Below are 18,171 nucleotides of genomic sequence, written 5' to 3'. Positions count from 1 at the left end.
AGAAGGAGAAGAGAAAATTACGAGTAGGCAGCTGAGTTTATACTTGGATCAGGATAAGCATGTCAGCGTACAAGAAAGGCAACTATCCATGTGCAGGTCAATGGAGTGGAATCAATTGAGATGGAGACAACTACTGGATCCTCCACATTTATGGGTGCCACTGGCAAAAATGAGTAAAAAGGGATAAAAAAAAAAAAAAAAAACACCATTTAGCAATTTATCTTAGTGTCACACTGATAACAATGAGGGGAAAAAATGCATTCGGAGTGGGGAAATAATAGCCTAGAAATCTAGACGCACCCTAGCGGCGGCAAATTAATTTGCTCAGCCTGTACATTTCAATGATATAGGATGGCCCGCCAGGCTAGGGAAATAACTATTTTTAACAGAAACACGTACCACACTTATTGGCACCCTGTATGTAATACTTTACCAATAAAACAGCTTGTAGTCTTCCGCTTTGACATCCCTTAATAGAAAATTCAAAGCAAGGAATTTGAGACCACTCCTCTCACAGAATATAGATCATCCAGATTTCTAGGTTCTTGTGCATTCTCCTCTTTAAGCCACCCCACTGGTTTTCTATAGAGTTCAGATCAGGGGACTGGGATGGGAGTGGCAGAAGCCTGAGTCAATAATGCCATTTTTTTGTTGATCTGGACATACTGTATATTTTGGATCATTGACCTGCTTGGTGATCCTATCATGACCCACTTTTGGAGTCTTGACCGTTTTTGATTGTCCAGGTATTTCATGGAGCTCATGATTTACCGTAATGAGGTTCTCAGGGCCTTTGAAATAAAAACAGCCCATATGCCCTCCACCATGGTTATCAGTAGGCATGGGGTTCTTTTCACTAGCCTTCTATGTGTTCCTATCCCACCTTGAGTGTTTGTTGGCAAAAAGCTCAATTTTCACTTCATCTGACCAGGCGATTCCAGGCAAAGTGACAAGAACTGCTTTTTATAGGCCATTAAAATATTTTAGCATGGAGGTCACTTATGATTTTTTTTTTTTTTTCAAAAGACTTTGATAACCCCAGGATGCTGGTTTCACAATGTATTAAATCAACATATTATTTGTGAAAGAAAAGATATCACAATTTCAAATGTTTCAACACTTAAGCCATAAGTAAATCAGGGCTTAATCATTAGATATGTCAGCAGACCTATTAGGTGTGTTAAGCCCCCAACGTCGTCTTCCAGGCAGCGCTGCATGGGTTAGGCAAGGGTTAGGGTTAAGGTTAGGTGCCTTGAAGTTGACGATCGCAGCCCTGCCTTGAAGTCGACGGTGACAGCTTAAAACACCATCGAGCCAAATATTACCAGAGCCTTTGTATAAAGCAGAATAATGCAGTAATGTAGCTATTCACCCACTGCTCTCAGCACAATAAAGGAAGACATTCATTTGATTGAACAAGAGCAAACAGAATTTAACACAAAGTATATACTTTATTCCAGGCCAATTTAAAAAGTATTATATAAAGAGTGTAACAGAACTTAAGGTCCTACCATACATGCACAAAGCCTATTAAAAAAGAATGAAGAGATCATGTCTATGAATTGTATGTGCATTTAGGATCATCTAAATACAAATCGTTTACCTTGCGTGATTAATACACTAAAATAGTCCATAATTACTATATTCTGGAAGTTACATACTAACTAAGAAGTGAAATCATGTTTCAGTGACAAATACCTTTTCTTACTTAAACTTTCTGCAAGCACAAAATATCACCACTGTACCAATGATTTATAAAAATCACTTTCCATTACATTGTTCTTTCCAACACTGATGAATGTCCATCAACAACGTATTTTGCTCTAGCTGCAAACAGGAAGCAAATGTCATTTTTATAGCAAAACATTTTTGTCCCTAGACACAATGCTGCTGCTGCTGCACCTCTTTGTGAGTTAATATAAAAATCTGAGTAAATCTTTCTGCAGTATAACTGGGTTGCATGACTGTTCAAATAATCACAAATATGCACCCACATAATTGAGACAAATAATTAATAAATGCAACGGGTAAAATCACTATGTAAACAGACATTTCATAATACTCATATTCTCTGAATATAGGAAGCAATTGTGATACTGTTGCCAGTGATCTGATGCTGTAGTGTTCTCACGCTCCAAATGTAAACTACATTGTGAATCTCTGAATTAATCAATAACTTGTTCACTACACTTCATTCATTCACTACAGCCTTTGTAGAAAGGCAGGTTCTGGTTGTAGATACATTTCTTTTGTACCCAGGCCATATAATTTTCATTAGCTTATGCATTTTGTATTCTGTGAAGAATATTAACAATTATTCGTTCACTTTTGTTCGTAAGGATATGACTACACAAAACAAAACACAGTCTTTGGAAGCTTGGACTTTTTCTTTTTTTTCTTTTTACAGAAATCATAGCTAATGGTTCACAATGAATATACCCAGACCAACTATGATCCTTTATCACAATGGCCAGTCAAGTTCCAGCTAACTGCTACTCTACACCACTACCCATCATGACATGCTCCCTAACCAACATAAACATATCAGGACCATCTTCTTAAAACTACTCTTGCCAGGAGTTTATATCAGACAAGCTCAGTTTTGACACAACCAATACCGTCTGAATTGTCTGATGTCTTTCATTTTTCTACTAGCGTTTTAATATTTTCTAGACATGTAAGGAGTATATTAGCAATTAGCAACAGGCTGATGGCAGAAAAGCGTTTAAAAAGGCATACTAGGACAATAACTCCATATGAGTTGGTGAATGAGAAAAACTTCTCAGTTTGATCTATTCAGTATTGCTTAACTGTATAGGAGTTATGACCCTGTTTATTAAAAAATCTATATATATATATTTAGTGTTTTAGTGTTTCAAGCAGAAAAGCTCATCGATCTATACGCAATGCCATTAACTGATAAAAGCAGTACTAAAAAGGTAACCTAGCAAATTAGGTTTAAATAAGACTGATATATAGAGGCTAAGCTTCATTTGAAAATATAACATCCCTAATTCCCAAAATACATTTTAATAAAACTTTAAGGAAGTATATTTGATTATTGAAAATAATGATTAGTAGTAGAAGAGTAGTGTTGAATGGCAAATGTTCAATACGACCAATAAAACAATATAATGCTTTACACAGTAATGCAGCAATCTGGAACTGAATTCTCCACAGAAATACAAAAAAGACTTGGATCAAACTCCTTGCTGGCACTGCCAAACAGGGGAACCGGCTGCATCCTCCATTGTCTTGTGTTACTAATTCAAACGATTGGGCCGGACATGACCACAACCTTACTCCACCTCATCTGCCTTACGGAGGTTCTGTCTCTCATTGACAAAGATCTTTTGGTTTCTCAAGAAATAACAATGCAAAACAAATGAGATGGCAGACAGTACAGGATAGTACAGGATATGAAGTATAGCTATCCCATCTTCATGTGTTTGTATGTATTTTTTTTACCTCTCTCTCTGTGTGTGTGTGTGTGTGTGTGTGTGTGTGTGTGTGTGTGTGTGTGTGTGTGTGTGTGTGTGTGTGTGTGTGTGTGTGTGCTTGAGAGAGAGAGTTGTAGGTTGTATTTTCAGAAGTGTTTGTAGTGTTTTGCGTGATATATGTTTCTGCTATCGCCTGAGGAGACAGGTAATGCCCAACCCCTCTGCGACTGAAGCACGCATTTGGACATTTCTCCTTTCATTGTCTGTTCATGGGCCAGCCTTGAGGATACAGACAAAACTAAATAATATAGAAAAGAAGAAAACAAGATAGACCATAACATTAAACTCAATATCTCAAGTTTGGCCATGAGTGATGAATGACAAAATAACAAACATATCCATAGAGTGAAGTCTCTCTCTTTTTTTGTTCTATTGTGAAAGCGGTTTCGGCATCCTTCACAAAATTGACTCGGCAGCAGTTCTGAGCATTGAGAGATAGAGAGAGTGTCGGCGGTGTTGTGACCCCATGCTGATTCTATAACCATGTGAGGAAGCTTTCTTTGTCGATCTTGGTGGCGGCCAGCACAGACTCCATGTCGTTGAGGATGTCGGAGCTGAGCGCTTCCTGCAGGCTGGGCATGAGCTCCTCGCCCTCCACGGCCATGCTCTCTCCCTCCAGGGTGCCCAGATCCACATCTGTCCCGGGCATAGCATCCAGGTAGTCAGGGAAACGGTTGGGCTGTGTCACCATGGAGGCAGGTCCCAGGGAATCACCTGACAAGGCAAAACATGGAGGCTTAGTCAGTAACAAACAGCTAAGATATAAACACACACCTGATGCAATCAACTGGCTCGGTTAATCCACTGTCTTCATGTCAGTTTTTAATACAGTTAAAGCTTATAATCAGAGAGCCATATTAGTATGTTGTCATAAAACACTGCAGTTAAAAGGTTGACTGTAAAAAACATGACAACACATGACAACAATATCAAAACATAATAACAAATTATGTCAATACAAACTACAGGCAAGTTGAGGTTAGAAGTTAGAGTTAGAAACGCATTAACTGAATCATGCTAAAATGTGAGTCTGAGTCATGTGTCAGTGCTGGGGAAGTGTTCCAGAGGAACTTACTTGTCTCCATCTCATCCACACTGTTGAGGAAGTCATCTGGAGTGCGGGGGACACTGTAACTACTCATACTCAGGCCGCTGTCTGTGCTTTCATCACGGGAGTGGTAGGTCCCACTGCACGCACACGCACACGCACACACACACACACACACACACACACACAAAACAAAGCAAAGGTTACATTTTCAACCAAGATCAAAGCTCAGTTAACAGTATTGTGCTGAGATAAAGATTTCATACGGGTAACTTATCCAAAGACTATGGACTAAAGACTATACTACAAAATGAGCCAACATTCAGAGAAAGGTCAATCTTTAAAAATCACAAAATCTCTAAAACAAAATTCTACTGAAAGCAGAATCAGTCACTTTAAAGAGACTCTGACTGAGACTCAATGTCTCAGACCAATGCAACCATAAAATGAGAAGGGCCTATAACAAATATTAGCTAACTAACTGGCTAACTAGTGCTAGCAGAGTGAAATGTGCAGGGCAGGCTGAACGGAGGAGAGGTAACATGAATGAGGCCATTGTGTGCATGTAGGCCGGCAGGGCGAGAGGTTGTAGGGCACACTGTCCTGTTCACAGACCAGACCCAACGCAGCTGGCTCTGCGTACCGTTTGCCCTTCTCCTTGTTAAACAAGGACTGTGATGAAACGCACTGGGGTTTCTTTATACCTCAGCACAGGGGAAGAGTTCTGAGTGGCAATCACACTCTACAGGGCAGAAGGCCATAGTGTGTTGCCGATCCATGCTTTTTTGCCTCCTTGTTGGTTCCCAGGTTTTAAAAAAATAAAAAACACATGAGGCCAATGACTAATTTCACTGTTGATTAAATAAACATGCACTTCACAAAATGTCCACTAGAGGGACGCATGACGTGTTCCTGACCCCAAATGATTCATTGCCATGTGAGGGTTTGTAAAGTTTTCAGTTTATTGCTGGATTTCTAGTTGGTTATACTGTTTATATGCGTCATATTTTTATACTGAAATTTGAGCACTTTTCATTCATTTTTTAAGTGACTGATTCTGGCTCCAAAGTTATTTACAAAGCCAGTACTAGTTTATATTAAAATTCAATAAAGCTTTTAAAGTATTGTACAATTATACATAGGCCAAACTTCAAGGCGACTATATTATGTATGTCTTCTAGGCATGGCAAGTTTATTTATGTAGCACATTTCATACACAGGGGTAATTTAATGTGCTTTACATAAACAAAAGCAAAGAATAATAGAGCAATAAAAGCATAAAAGGGCAATAGTTTAAAAAAAATGTTTAAAAAGTCAAATACATAAAATAGAATATTCGCTATCTTTACATAAAATAGACTAGTCTGCTATTATGCAGACAACGTCCTAACACCTCCCTGGCCCCTCACCTGTTGAGGAATGGGTCAGAGCTGTTGGTGGTCATGGTCCTGGCTTCCTGAGCCATGCCCGGGGAGGAGATAGGGTTCTGGGTGCCTGGTCCGTCCTGCTCCATGCTGGTGGGAAGCTGGTTTCTCAGAGCCAGTTCCTGTGGGCGCAAATGCCATGTTCAAACAAAACAGTTCCAGGACAAACGTTATACAAACACAAATGTTTAAGTTTAATTATGTTGTACGTTCACTGTGTGTGCAGACACAGTCAGGGAGAGGAAATCACTTTCCAGTTCCAGGCAACCAACATGTGAGAAGCAATAGCCTGTCAGACAAGTGAGGAAAATACACACAGGCGCTTGGGAAGAGCCTCCATTGAGGAGAGGTTTCATGACTCTTAGAATGGACTGTTTCTGTGGGGTTAGCTGGCAGTATTGGTTGCAACCCCCCTTGAAATCATGATTTTTGTCTGTGGCACTTCAAAATCGACATGGAATCAATTAAAGCCTGGTCTAGACATTGTAACCGGAAATAGCCCTCTGTTCCAAATATTGGTGTTAAATGCATGTAGTGATTGCAATACACTTGGGCCTTCTTCCCAAACATATCTGAAAGGACAGAGGCAAAACAGGTACAGAAGATTTAAAACCTGGCCAAGCACTTATGTCAAAGGTCATCACTGTAAACATCCAGTTGTACCAAAAAAGGCTTACCAGTCTTGTTTTTCCCCAAACAAAAGGAACCCGTTCAAAGAGAGAAAATGGGGCGAGAATCCAGAGACCAAAACAATTAAACGTGGTTTCTGGCATGACGTTTCTGAATGCAAGCACAAAGCCCATCCCTGGCCAAGGAGTAACAAATCTGGTTCTCATTTCAACGAATGATTGTGAAACACACTTTCTATAAACATCCTTCATGACACTTCAAGCAGGAACATATCTCACCACTGTACAGGACGTCTTAGTAAAAAGGCAGTTGTGACTCAGAGGTAGTATGCTTTGTAAGGTCACGCTCATATAAATTATTACTTAAAGGGACAGCTCACCATAAAATCACCACCACTGCCACTATCTGCACCATCACGGCATATTCTTGGAAATTATACTTCATGTACTCCTAGCACTACGGACAACTTGACATGCTTAATCTAGCACTTAACACTATCTTCTTCCCTATCCTCCTGACTATCCCTCTTCCCCCTCCCTTGACTTTGCTTGAACTGTTCCTATTCCATGGAAGTAGTATGGCTGCATGAACAATATCCTAGTGGCACCGCACCTTTGTTTTACCTTGATTGTTGTAAGCCGCTTTGGATAAAAGCATCAGCTAAATGACTAAATGCAAGTGTAAATGTCTTACAGAAATAACGAGTGATGAGACAGGGAACCAACTCGAGGGATTCATTCAAAAAATCTAACAAGGAACAAGAGCAAGTGGCTTTGAATTGGCGGCAACTTTTAACTTTCTAGTATGTTATTTCACCCACCTCTAGTATCTACCACACCATCCCAGCGGATCCCTGTAGTACCTTTGATCTATTTCACTTCCTGCAGGGACTTCTTATAGAACACTCTTCACGTCCCCAAACACCTCTGTCTTTCCTTATATTCCCCACTCTCCAGCCCCACTGCACAAACACACCGTCTAGTCATATCTCACGCCCACTCCATTACAGAAATGTCTGCAGTCGTAGTAAACGGAGTTCTTTTAATGGAACATTTCTGTGTCAGGAAGCAAACATACACACCTCTCTCCCCATCTCTAATAAAAGCATGAATGGGCGTAGGTTTCCTATGGTTGTTAACTTCAACATGTTCAGAACTAGTTTTGACAAAGCCTCGCAAAGCTCAGGGGTCTTGGCTTGCATTATAGCCCAAACACAATCATGTCTTTGAGTGCACTTGCACAATCAGGGTTGCTGTTTGCATTACTACGACAGCTATATTTAAGTCACTGAAACATAAATATTTCAGACCGAACACACAGAGCTATTGCACCTAAAACATCACCCCCTCAAAGAAAAGCTACCTTCCAATACCCTACCCTAACCCAAACACAAACAATATGAACATGATTTATTTAAATAAATACATAAATAAATATATAATACAGTATATTGCGATCAAATCACATATATGTTCCAAAGCTCAGGGACCAGTGGGGCGTGCTGACCTGGGGTCTCTGCCTCAGCAGCTCCTGGTGCTTGAGCCGCAGTCGCTCCTTCTCCATCTGGAGCTGCTGTAGACGCATCTGGCTGTTGCCTCCCAGCGTGCCGCTCTGGGGGCTGGAGGGCAGCTGACCGCCCTGCTTGACCGGGGTGCTCTGGGACAGGCGCTGCTGGTTCATGGCTGGAAGGAAGGAAGGAAGGAAGGAAACAATATCCATTAAGATCTGTGAGGAAGAGGCTGCTCTGTCTCATTACTGAACCCTGTATCAGATGAGTGGGACTAGATGAGTCCATATGAACAGGGGTAATTCAACCAAGTGAAATGTTATATTTGCCACACACACACACACACACACACACACACACACACACACACACACACACACACACACACACACACACGCACACACACACAGCTGTATAATACAAGTACATAGTCATAAGCTCATGAAGTCCATTCATCATGTTAGGTTAGAAGAGGAAGTTGTCATCCTAATCTAAACAGTAGGTTAACTATGACAAATCCTCCTACTGCATCACATGGAGACATGTGAATCCACTGAACTTCAATACCAAAGAATTGCTTAAAAATAGCATGCTTCAAAGCATCTTTTGGTCAAGCAGCAGTCCTCATTTTCTGTAAGTTATAAGCACAACTTTAAGGTAAAAGCTTGCTTTAGCCTATGTGCTCGTGGGGTCGATTAGTTCATTCTTATAGAACACTGTAAACCACTATTGCTGAAATGAGCAGCGCTTGCTCACCTGACAAATTGTTACACTTTCCATCTAGCCTACACCTTTTACTGGTCATAGTAATAATCAAAGTAAGAAACTAAAGAACCTCAATGCATCTTACTCCATTAACTCCACTGCTCGCTTGATCTTGATTAGACATCTAGCCGTGTTTGAGTTGAGAAGTGGCCAAAAACAACACAAAATACCTACTCTGCTGAAGTAATGATGTTTACACTTTGTGTTGAAACAATAATATTTGGGTGCTATTATTAACTGAGGTCTTCAGTATGTCCACAGCAGTGCACGTTGTTAGATTCCAAACGTAAACAGTGTTCACAGTTTGAATCTGACATTAATAATCGCATTTTAGGTCCATTTACTGACACTGTGGTCAGAAATATACAAAAGAAATTACCTTTGATAACCCCTTTAGTACCATCACAAAGCTTTTATAGGGAACACAACATTTACAGAACTGTAGCTAATCAATGTTCCAAAGTTATATTTAATAACACGTAATTAAACTTCATTATCACTGATGAGTCACAGGGACATCACTTAGCTGATGGATGTAAATTCCTTGACATCCAAATTCAGTTTCATCTTGCTGATTTCATTGAAAGACATATGGGCCACGTTTATGCTCTAATAAAGGGGCCTGAAGGCTCTAAGAAGTCAAATAGGCTTTATGAATATTGGCTGATTGACAAGAGGATCATGACATGACCGCTTTGAGGAAAGTGTTCATAGCTCCCCCCTATAAGAAACTTTTGTGCGTCTATTTCTTGCATGTGCTGTCCTGACTGATATTAGCATCTTTATGGCTAGCCAAAGGCTTTCCTACATGTCCTAACACCCTCTATTGTTATGTTTAAGATAGTCTGGAGACACGCCCAAGGCACCTAAGCCAACTCCCCTCATTCAGAGACATGTATTAACAGTTCTACTAGTCAAACCGGTTCAGCAGGAGATAAACACTAGGTTCAAGACACTTCCCTTTGGTTTCTTTAAGTGACTACTCGGTTGCTGTAATGCATATTCATTAGTTTTATGGCAAAAACTGCACTGGAAAGACAAAGAGGGACGAAGTCACCTAACTTGACTCCTGACAGGAACACATGCTTTTGTCATACAGTCATGCAGAACAATAAACTCGCACTCCCATTTTTGAGGTCTTGATTTTCCACATCTCCAAGTGGTTTGTCCAGTATAAACTAATGAGTCACGTCCAAAATTATGAAACCACCAATAAGGGGCGTGCATATAAATACTGTAGGTAACTCAGGCAAAAATTATGTGGTATCTACACGACACCAAAAAGTTTTTGTTGGAAACTGCACATTGTTTAATAGGGCTGCACTTAAGCTTTCTGCATAATAATGAAATGAGTAAACAATGGCTGATCAGAAGCCTGTGGTGGTATGGGGCCCCAAGCCATGTGCCCAGTCAGTAATCCTGCCCAGGGGCTATTACATATACTATTACAATGACTCAATTCATGTCATAAGGCCTGGGTTGAGGACCACCATCTCTTGCCTGAAAGAGGATGCAGAACTTCATTAAAACAGCCGATGACAGACAGCCCCGGAAAGACTGCATTTCCTTTGTAGCCCAGTGGTGTTACTGCGGCTCCTGTGAGTTATACAGCCTGGGTTTCTCAATGTTTTCAGGAATGCTAAGCGCACACACACCAATTATTTTTTCATGAGTGGAAATTGTCATTTTAAGGCTCATGGTGGAAGAAAACATTTTAGCCAAGGGCTCTGATTGTGGCTTAAGATATTCACACTTAACCAATGAACCAATGGCATGCTTGTTTTGGCCATGGTGTTTTGCCCTAACTGGTTAGGGAATGTTGTATATGAGGTGGAATGCAATAACAGAAAGATTAATCTATTAATTTTGCTTGAAACATATTGATTAAAAGTTTGAACTTATTAGAAGAATTATTGTTGACATGTCTGACCCTCTCATAAGGTGATCAAAGTTTAATCTTTAGACATTAAAGAAACTAACATAATGTATAATAATCACAAAATATTAACATAGTGTTATATTATTTTACATAACAATATTAAATATTTTACAAAATTAACAGACAATTATATTTTCTTATATTCTCTTTTACATTACTGGGTAATTGTGTGGTAGTAAATGCAGAAGGTGATCTATTCATTTCTCCTACACTTTTCCTACAAAGCTAAAAGTACAGTGAATCCTTTCAACTATTGGGATTTCTTTCCTTTCACAAGCTAATAATGCATCTCTTAAAGGCTTTACAATATTAATCACTGTTTGAGTAAAGATTTGATGAAAATGGAAAATTATGAAAAATGCTTTTAACTAGAAATTCTAAAGTTTCTGTGTGAAATAAAAATTAAATGGACTGCAGAAATCAATGAGAGTCATAAAAAGTTATATAACAATACAAAACCGTGTTGTCTGAGGGATATTGTACTGGCCCTCCCTGTTCTTTTCATCATCAATCAGTGGACTAACACTATCATACTGTGAATACAGCAACACTCAGGGCTAGCCTGGGAACGCTGGGATAAGCCTCAACCCATTTACCAGCACTGTGCGTACCTACCCCTCCCCCAACACACAGGGCCCCTCCTCACACCCCTTTCCCACATAATGCCCCTTCCACTCGCACAAACAGACCCTCACCTCCAAAATTACCCCAAGCTTTCACACACACAACACCCCCCCCCCCCTTCTCTATTGCTTTACACTGTGGGAGTGTGTGCCTTTTCTGGGCCTTATCTCCCATAGATATGAAACCACTGTATCTGGCTTGCAGCTCAGTGCCGAAGTAGCTCTTGGAACTGCAGCGCTTAGAGGCAAATACAGTACTGCGGTTCAACAACAACAACTGAAGTCTTGCAGCAACACCAGAGGCCATTTCTAGACTTTCTCCGTGATTGAATAATCTTTTTTGGAGAGGAGAGGGTGAGGGGGGGATAGTGCAAGAGAGAGAGGAAAAAGAAAAAGAAAGAAAACAAAACAGTATCCAGGCAGAGTCAGTCTTGCGTATTTGGATAAGCCACAAGGGCAGGTTCACCCCACGGCCATTCTAGACATGAGAAGGCTTGCTGAAAAGAGAGGCCCTGAGCAGGGAAACTACAGGCGAGGTAGGGAGGGAGAGGTCCTCCTCTCTCCAACGCACACAGAAAAGCACAGGTTGAGCCGCCCTGCAATAATCTTGTTCACGCTCTGCTGTGACACGACGAGCTTGCAACAACAGACTTTATCGTCACAAATCTCAGAGGGTGCGCTGAGGCCGCAATCCCACAATGCAGGGGTGTTTGCGAGCGTAAATCTGTAAGAAAAGGCGAGACAGACTGACTCGACGCACTGCCCTGGTCCCAAGGCTGCTGAGGGAGCTCCTCCAACACCTTAGCCAATATTTAACTTCTGACTATTCGAAAGAGTCCTAACCAGAATATTACATTTCCAGAACACCAGTCTAACACAGATTTCGGGGGAATGGGGCGATCTTTATACATATCTAACAATCAACTGTTGCTGCCAATATGTTCAATGCACCAGATATGAATAAATGCAACATAAGTGATTGAATCTGATTAAAATATTTCACCTAACGTGCATGGCTGTTCCAACACACACACACACACACACACACACACACACACCACACACGCACAACAGTGTTTCCCATACATTGACTTATTTGTGGCGGCCCACCACAATATCAACATTGACCACCACCACACAATGATTTTCCAGGTTGTACTAAATTGTGCTTAAATCTGGTTAGAATCATAACCGCGCTGCAGTTAATTTGTTAAAAACTGTTGCATTCGAGTTTATTCTGCAAACCTACCAATAGAATTCAATTCTGTGGGAAACACTGCACTATATAGTGGAAATCCTTCCCAAAAGAGTGGAAGCTGTTCCAGCTGCAAAAGAGGGACCAACTCCATATTAATACCTATGGATTAAGAACGGGATATCATCAAAGTTCCTGTGGGTTTAATGGCAGGTTTCCCAATACTTTTGTCTATAGTGCACTCTAGAGTTGCTTGTCTTGAGCCTGGTAAGAATATAAAATCAGGACAGAAAATAATGGCAGACTGAGCCCAACTTTGGTCCGGAAAAAATCAGCAGAATGCTTGAAAGTCTAGCTTGGCAACAAGATCCCATGCTGAAAACAGTCTGACCACATTCAGCAACAATAACAAGTACCAACAATTACGAAGGGTCTATCTAGGTATTATTGGAACAGTCAGTGCTTTCCTGGCTCTCTGTTGCTTTGATATACACTGATATCAGACACAGAAAACTATCCATGCGTTTTTTTTGTTTCTTTATGTCAAAAGCGTCTGCTTAAATGGAGTCAGCCGGGAGTGAATGCAGTAATGACTCACTGCTGGCTCACAAGTACACTGGAAAAGCTGAGTGCTTCGCAAAGCTGACATCACTGTGCACCCACCAACAAGGTGCCAACTTCTGTGTTCAAGTGTTACGATAGCAGAGGCACAGACAAACAGCACATGACCGATAACTGCCCGGGTCTTCTCATAGGCCACAGTGCCATTAACCCTTAAAGGTGTAGGTTTTTGAACGTTCTAAGTTCCGCAACAATTGAAGGTTCTAAAATTCTATGTTGAATTCAATGAACCCAGATATTCTTTAGAACGTTCATTTCTCAACATTCCCGTCACACCGGTGTGACGGTACTCCTTTAAGGGTTAAGGAGCTAAATATCTGAACCTTTACCACAAATAATTTTGACCCAGGTTGGTAAATCAGGTTTGAGCAGTCCGACCTGTGGTCCCGATCCAACCCCATCTCTCTTCTCCTACTCGCTTCCTGTTGATATTCACAGTCCTGTCTAAATAAAGGCAAAAGGCCCCCAAAAATATAATACATCATGCAAGAAGAGGCATGACTATTAGGTCAAATGGCGACACTTCAAATGGTGACAATTCTAAATCTGAATCATATACAATACGCATAATGCTATAATTGTCCTGCAAACTATTTATGTGAGCAAAAACCAATGCTTTCTCCTCAACAACCCTGACACAAATAAATCACTGCCTGCTTCGTGCATATACTCAACAGATACTGCTTAGCCTCCTTGCCAAATGCCACAAATGACTTCCGATGGTCATCCAATGCTCAAGTTGTTGTGGACACTGTGGCCTCCACACAAGCTCCAGTAATTGTCTTCATACATGGCTGAGGTATTTATAGGCTGCCATTGCACTGGAGAACAAGTTTGAAATATATATTGGTGTAATCTGGGTGTTTTGTTTGTTGTTGCAGCTCCATAGTGCATCATTCTCGAATTAATGGCTTTTATTTATTTTACAAATGTTCCCTCATGCAAAATAGGGAATGAATGATTCACTTTCTTCTTGATTCTGTGCCAGTTTGCCTTATTGTATTTGTTTATATTTGTAAAGAAAGAAATCATCACAATCATATCCTAAGGCGAAAAGACTGTTCAGTATCTAGTAATACTCTCAACCATCAGGTTTGTTGTGCCACAACAGAATATCTTGTTTGCACTGTTTTTCCTAACTTCTCGTCGGGCTTAACTGGGTCAACTGAGCATCACTTAAAAACTCTAGTGTGAAAGGGTATTGGGCCTGAATGGCACAGGAGGCACAGGAATACTTGTCTCTTACTGAGTGGCCTTCTTAGCAAACATGTTCTAGGATCTTTTGCATTGTGAAAAGTTGTCGTGTTAATCACATCTGAGGCTTCTGAGGGGATTATAAGGCTATTCTATTAGTCATGCCTGACACCACTCCGAGAGCTAATTAATTTAGCTTTGGTCAGTCTCCTCCATGTCTCAACCTTTTTCCAACTTCACCTCACAGAGTCAAATGGGCAACTTTGAAGAATTGGCCTGCTGTTTTTTCCCTGGCATTTCCATTTTGAAGCCACAGCCCTGTGTCTGTAAATGTCTGTTAATGAGACAATCAGCAGGACTAACACTTTCCAGAGATTTAGCTCCTTTGTTGTGTGACAAAAGTGTTACATAGTAATCTGCTTTGGAATACACATCTAAAGGTCCAGAGAGGGGGGGGGGGGTTAAGGTGTGTTTGTGTGTGTGTGGTTGAAGAAGAGGATGATTTCAAGTTACCACAGTTCAAAAGGTCATCTTGAGTTTTATTGCATTGTCTCTGTCTGTGGAGCAGAAAACTATAGCCACAGCTAACGGACGTGAGGATTAAACAGACTCATTTATATTATTTCCAATTCAGTTCATTCAAATTACCTCATCATTAAATAAATTAATCAAAACACATATTGTAAGTGCAGATATTGATGTCTTGTCTGTCTAAAAAGGGATGAATCAAAGGCAAGGAAGTAACTAAATTCAGTTCACAATTGTTAAAAAATATTCTGCAACCACTGGCATATCAATCAGTGACACATATAAGCTAACAGATTCTCTTAGAAGACATCAAATGAGTGTCAGAAATTGGCACAGTGGCAGAAATCCAGCACTGAATGTGTTTAAAACTCAGAAGTAGACTAAGGGAGTTCAGACATTGCAAGTCCTGAAATAAGCCCTTCCTCAGTTCTTTTTAAGAGATCTCACTAAAGCGTGACAGTCACAGTTGACGGATGTACACCAGACACCACCATCGCAATTGTACCAGAAATATCGCATGATGGCATCACCAAGCAAACAGACTTTCACAATTTAAGTAACATTTGGCTTCAAACAAAGCAGAATCTCAGAGTATGTTGCAGAAATTTGCCTAGAGACTGACTGAACTGTGTGTTTGTGTGTGTGTGTGTGTGTGTGTGTGTGTGTGTGTGCTGGGATATTTAATGTTTGTTTCCTCCACACTACAAAAGGAAATGCTCTCTATGAAGGGGCTCCAGCGCAACCCACTCCTTGTTCTCCCCTCTCCACCTCTTACCATCTTAAAGAGTAGGGGGGGGGGGGGGGGGAAGCCACGTATCCCATTGGTATTTCCCTTTCATGCCCCTCCCTGTCTTTCCCTTCTCCTGCTCACTTTCTCTGTCTTTCTCTTCATCTTTCTCTCTTGCTCGCTGTCGCCACGCCTCTCCTTGCCCCCTCTTCTCAGCGCACACTGAAGCTCTTTGACAGAAAAGGTCTGGAACAGATTAAGAGCTGAACCACAGAATAAAGAGGCCTGGCAATGGTTCAGCTCTGTCTGGAAGTCCACTACAGGAGGAGGGGGGGGGGGGGGGGGGGGGGGGGGCTGCTGAGCTCTGCTCTGAATCTCATGAAGGGGGAGACGGGAGGGAGGGGTGTGCGGTGGGGCCATCCTGCCTGCTTAAAGGGGCTCTGTCACTTTTCAGCTCTCGGCTGACAGCTAATGCAACCTTTTCGGAGAGACATACTGTTGAGCCACATATCAGCAACACACACAGAGGAACCTTCACCTGAGTGTGCATTTGAGTGTGTGAATGTGTGTGTGTGTGTTTGTGTGTGTGTGTGTGTGTGTGTGTGTGTGTGTGTGTGTGTGTGTGTGTGAACAGGTTTCTGAATGCGGAGGAAAAGGCCCTGTCAACATAACAAGAGTGTTTCCCTAAAGACCTGTCTAGGGCAGGATATGAGTGAATCCCCCCCCCCCCACCTCCCCAACACACACATACACACAAGAGCACACACACACACACACACACACACACACAGAGAGCACCCCGACCCTAACCCTGCCCATTCTCACATTCATTATGTGAACGATGTGGTGCCCCACTAGACCTGTGCGTTAACTTATAAATCTTCAAAGACCTTCACTATTGTGACCAGGCTCTCAGTTTGTAGCTGGTTGGAGCCGCACTCTCCCGCCACAAGAAAACACAATGCATCATAATACTTTTGTAATGCTAATTCCAGAATTATCCAGTGAATGTATTTGAGAGGCTAGGTCAGAGAAAAACATATTTTAAACAACATATTTGAGAAAAATATGGTGATATTGGTTATTTGGTTATTTTATGCACTATAAACTATTGTACTTAAGTCTGTCAATGTTTATTAATACATTGTATTCGTGCATATTGTTCGACTCTAAACTGGATATTCTATGAGTGATTTAGAAATCAGCACATTTACAAATACTTGTCATGTTTTCTATGCATTCTTTGTCAGTATGGTTCTTATTACCCCAATGGAGCACAAATTAGCGGTTTTTATACAACTGGGAACTGGGAACGACTGGGAGAGGAGCGCTTCCCCTGGGAACTGCTCTCTGATGTGATGGGAGCACCTCGAGCGTGAGTAAATCAGAGTGACATAAGCAGTTACCTTCATTTCAGTCAGCTTACTACCACACAGAGGGATTAACTTAGGCCAACAAAGAGATAAGAGAAGAGAAGAGAAGAGAAGAGAAGAGAAGAGAGGAGAAGAGAAGAGAAGAGAAGGGGAGAGAAGAGAAGAAGAGAAGAGAAGATGGAAGTACTAATAAAATAAAAATAGCACCAGGACCTGCACCAAAATGGCTTTTGGAAAAGAAAGCAGAGAGCCAGAAAACTGCGCAGTTTGAGAAGTAAAATACCATATCGCGAGTCCAGCCTGGGGTCCAGCCACGAGGTGGTCTTATTCTTGTGGTTGATGTAGTAGATTTCCCCCTCTGGAGTGATTGCCTGTTCCCAGCCCTCAGGAAGAGGACCTGAGGGAAAGCAGCACATTTAAGGCAAGGGGTTTTGTTTTGTCCATGGATGCCATACTGACTATATGCAAATAAGATATCTCAGGTGATTGAAGTTGTTGTTAATATATTGTTGTGAATATAAGTTAAATATTTTGCACATTTAATTGTATGCTGTGTTCACACACATTGATGAATCTCAAAGCATTATTATTAACAGTGATAATATAACTTCATAATAATTTAAAAACAATTTTTTTTAGAAGTTTCGGCATGGCTGTAACAGTGTTACATGTAGTAAGCAGCAATTCAACTAACTAAATTGACTGTTGGGCAGCTATTAATACATCCCTGTATTCCTATAAGATGTGAAGAAGACAATTAAATATATAATGCAGTTTTCATTCACATTTGGTGTCAGTTTTGTGACAGATTCAAGACATGTTGCAATTTTTGTTTTTTGAAACAGGGTAGAGACTTGGTGTGATAGCTGTTGTACTAGTTGTCCTTCTTCATCATTATTATAGTTCATTAGCAGAGATGATGATTCAAAACGATTTTCCTGCTTGGATCATGCAATCTGCCTGATCTACCTGTACATGAATGCAACCACAGGCTTTGCTTTGAAATTCTGGGGATGCGCAAAATATATTAACGTCACTTGGTAAAGAGCCGTGGAACTGGAGTTTGATTTGCTGTCGTCATTGCCCCAAAATGATCT

At 40.9% G+C, this 18,171-nt stretch overlaps 1 protein-coding gene across 2 annotated transcripts in view; it reads right to left on the bottom strand.

Annotated features, from left to right (window-relative positions):
• Positions 1–1,431: 1,431 nt before the first annotated feature.
• Positions 1,432–18,171, bottom strand: part of yap1 (Yes1 associated transcriptional regulator) — a 29,113-nt gene continuing 12,373 nt past the window's right edge. Inside the window, exons 4-8 of one of the 2 annotated variants that reach the window (XM_042064755.1) lie at positions 17,358–17,471; positions 8,109–8,284; positions 5,958–6,094; positions 4,576–4,688; positions 1,432–4,214 (exon numbers count right to left, since the gene is read on the bottom strand). In XM_042064755.1, the coding sequence (XP_041920689.1) occupies positions 3,976–4,214; positions 4,576–4,688; positions 5,958–6,094; positions 8,109–8,284; positions 17,358–17,471 (779 nt within the window). In that variant the 3' untranslated portion in view covers positions 1,432–3,975. The remainder of the gene's footprint in view (positions 4,215–4,575; positions 4,689–5,957; positions 6,095–8,108; positions 8,285–17,357; positions 17,472–18,171) is intronic. The other variant, XM_042064756.1, reaches the window with a different exon arrangement.

Source organism: Alosa sapidissima, chromosome 15 (genome assembly GCF_018492685.1).
Source record: "Alosa sapidissima isolate fAloSap1 chromosome 15, fAloSap1.pri, whole genome shotgun sequence".
Taxonomy (NCBI): Eukaryota; Metazoa; Chordata; class Actinopteri; order Clupeiformes; family Clupeidae; genus Alosa; species Alosa sapidissima.
The sequence above is the reverse complement of the archived record's forward strand: the minus strand, read 5'-3'. Positions and strand labels throughout refer to the sequence as shown.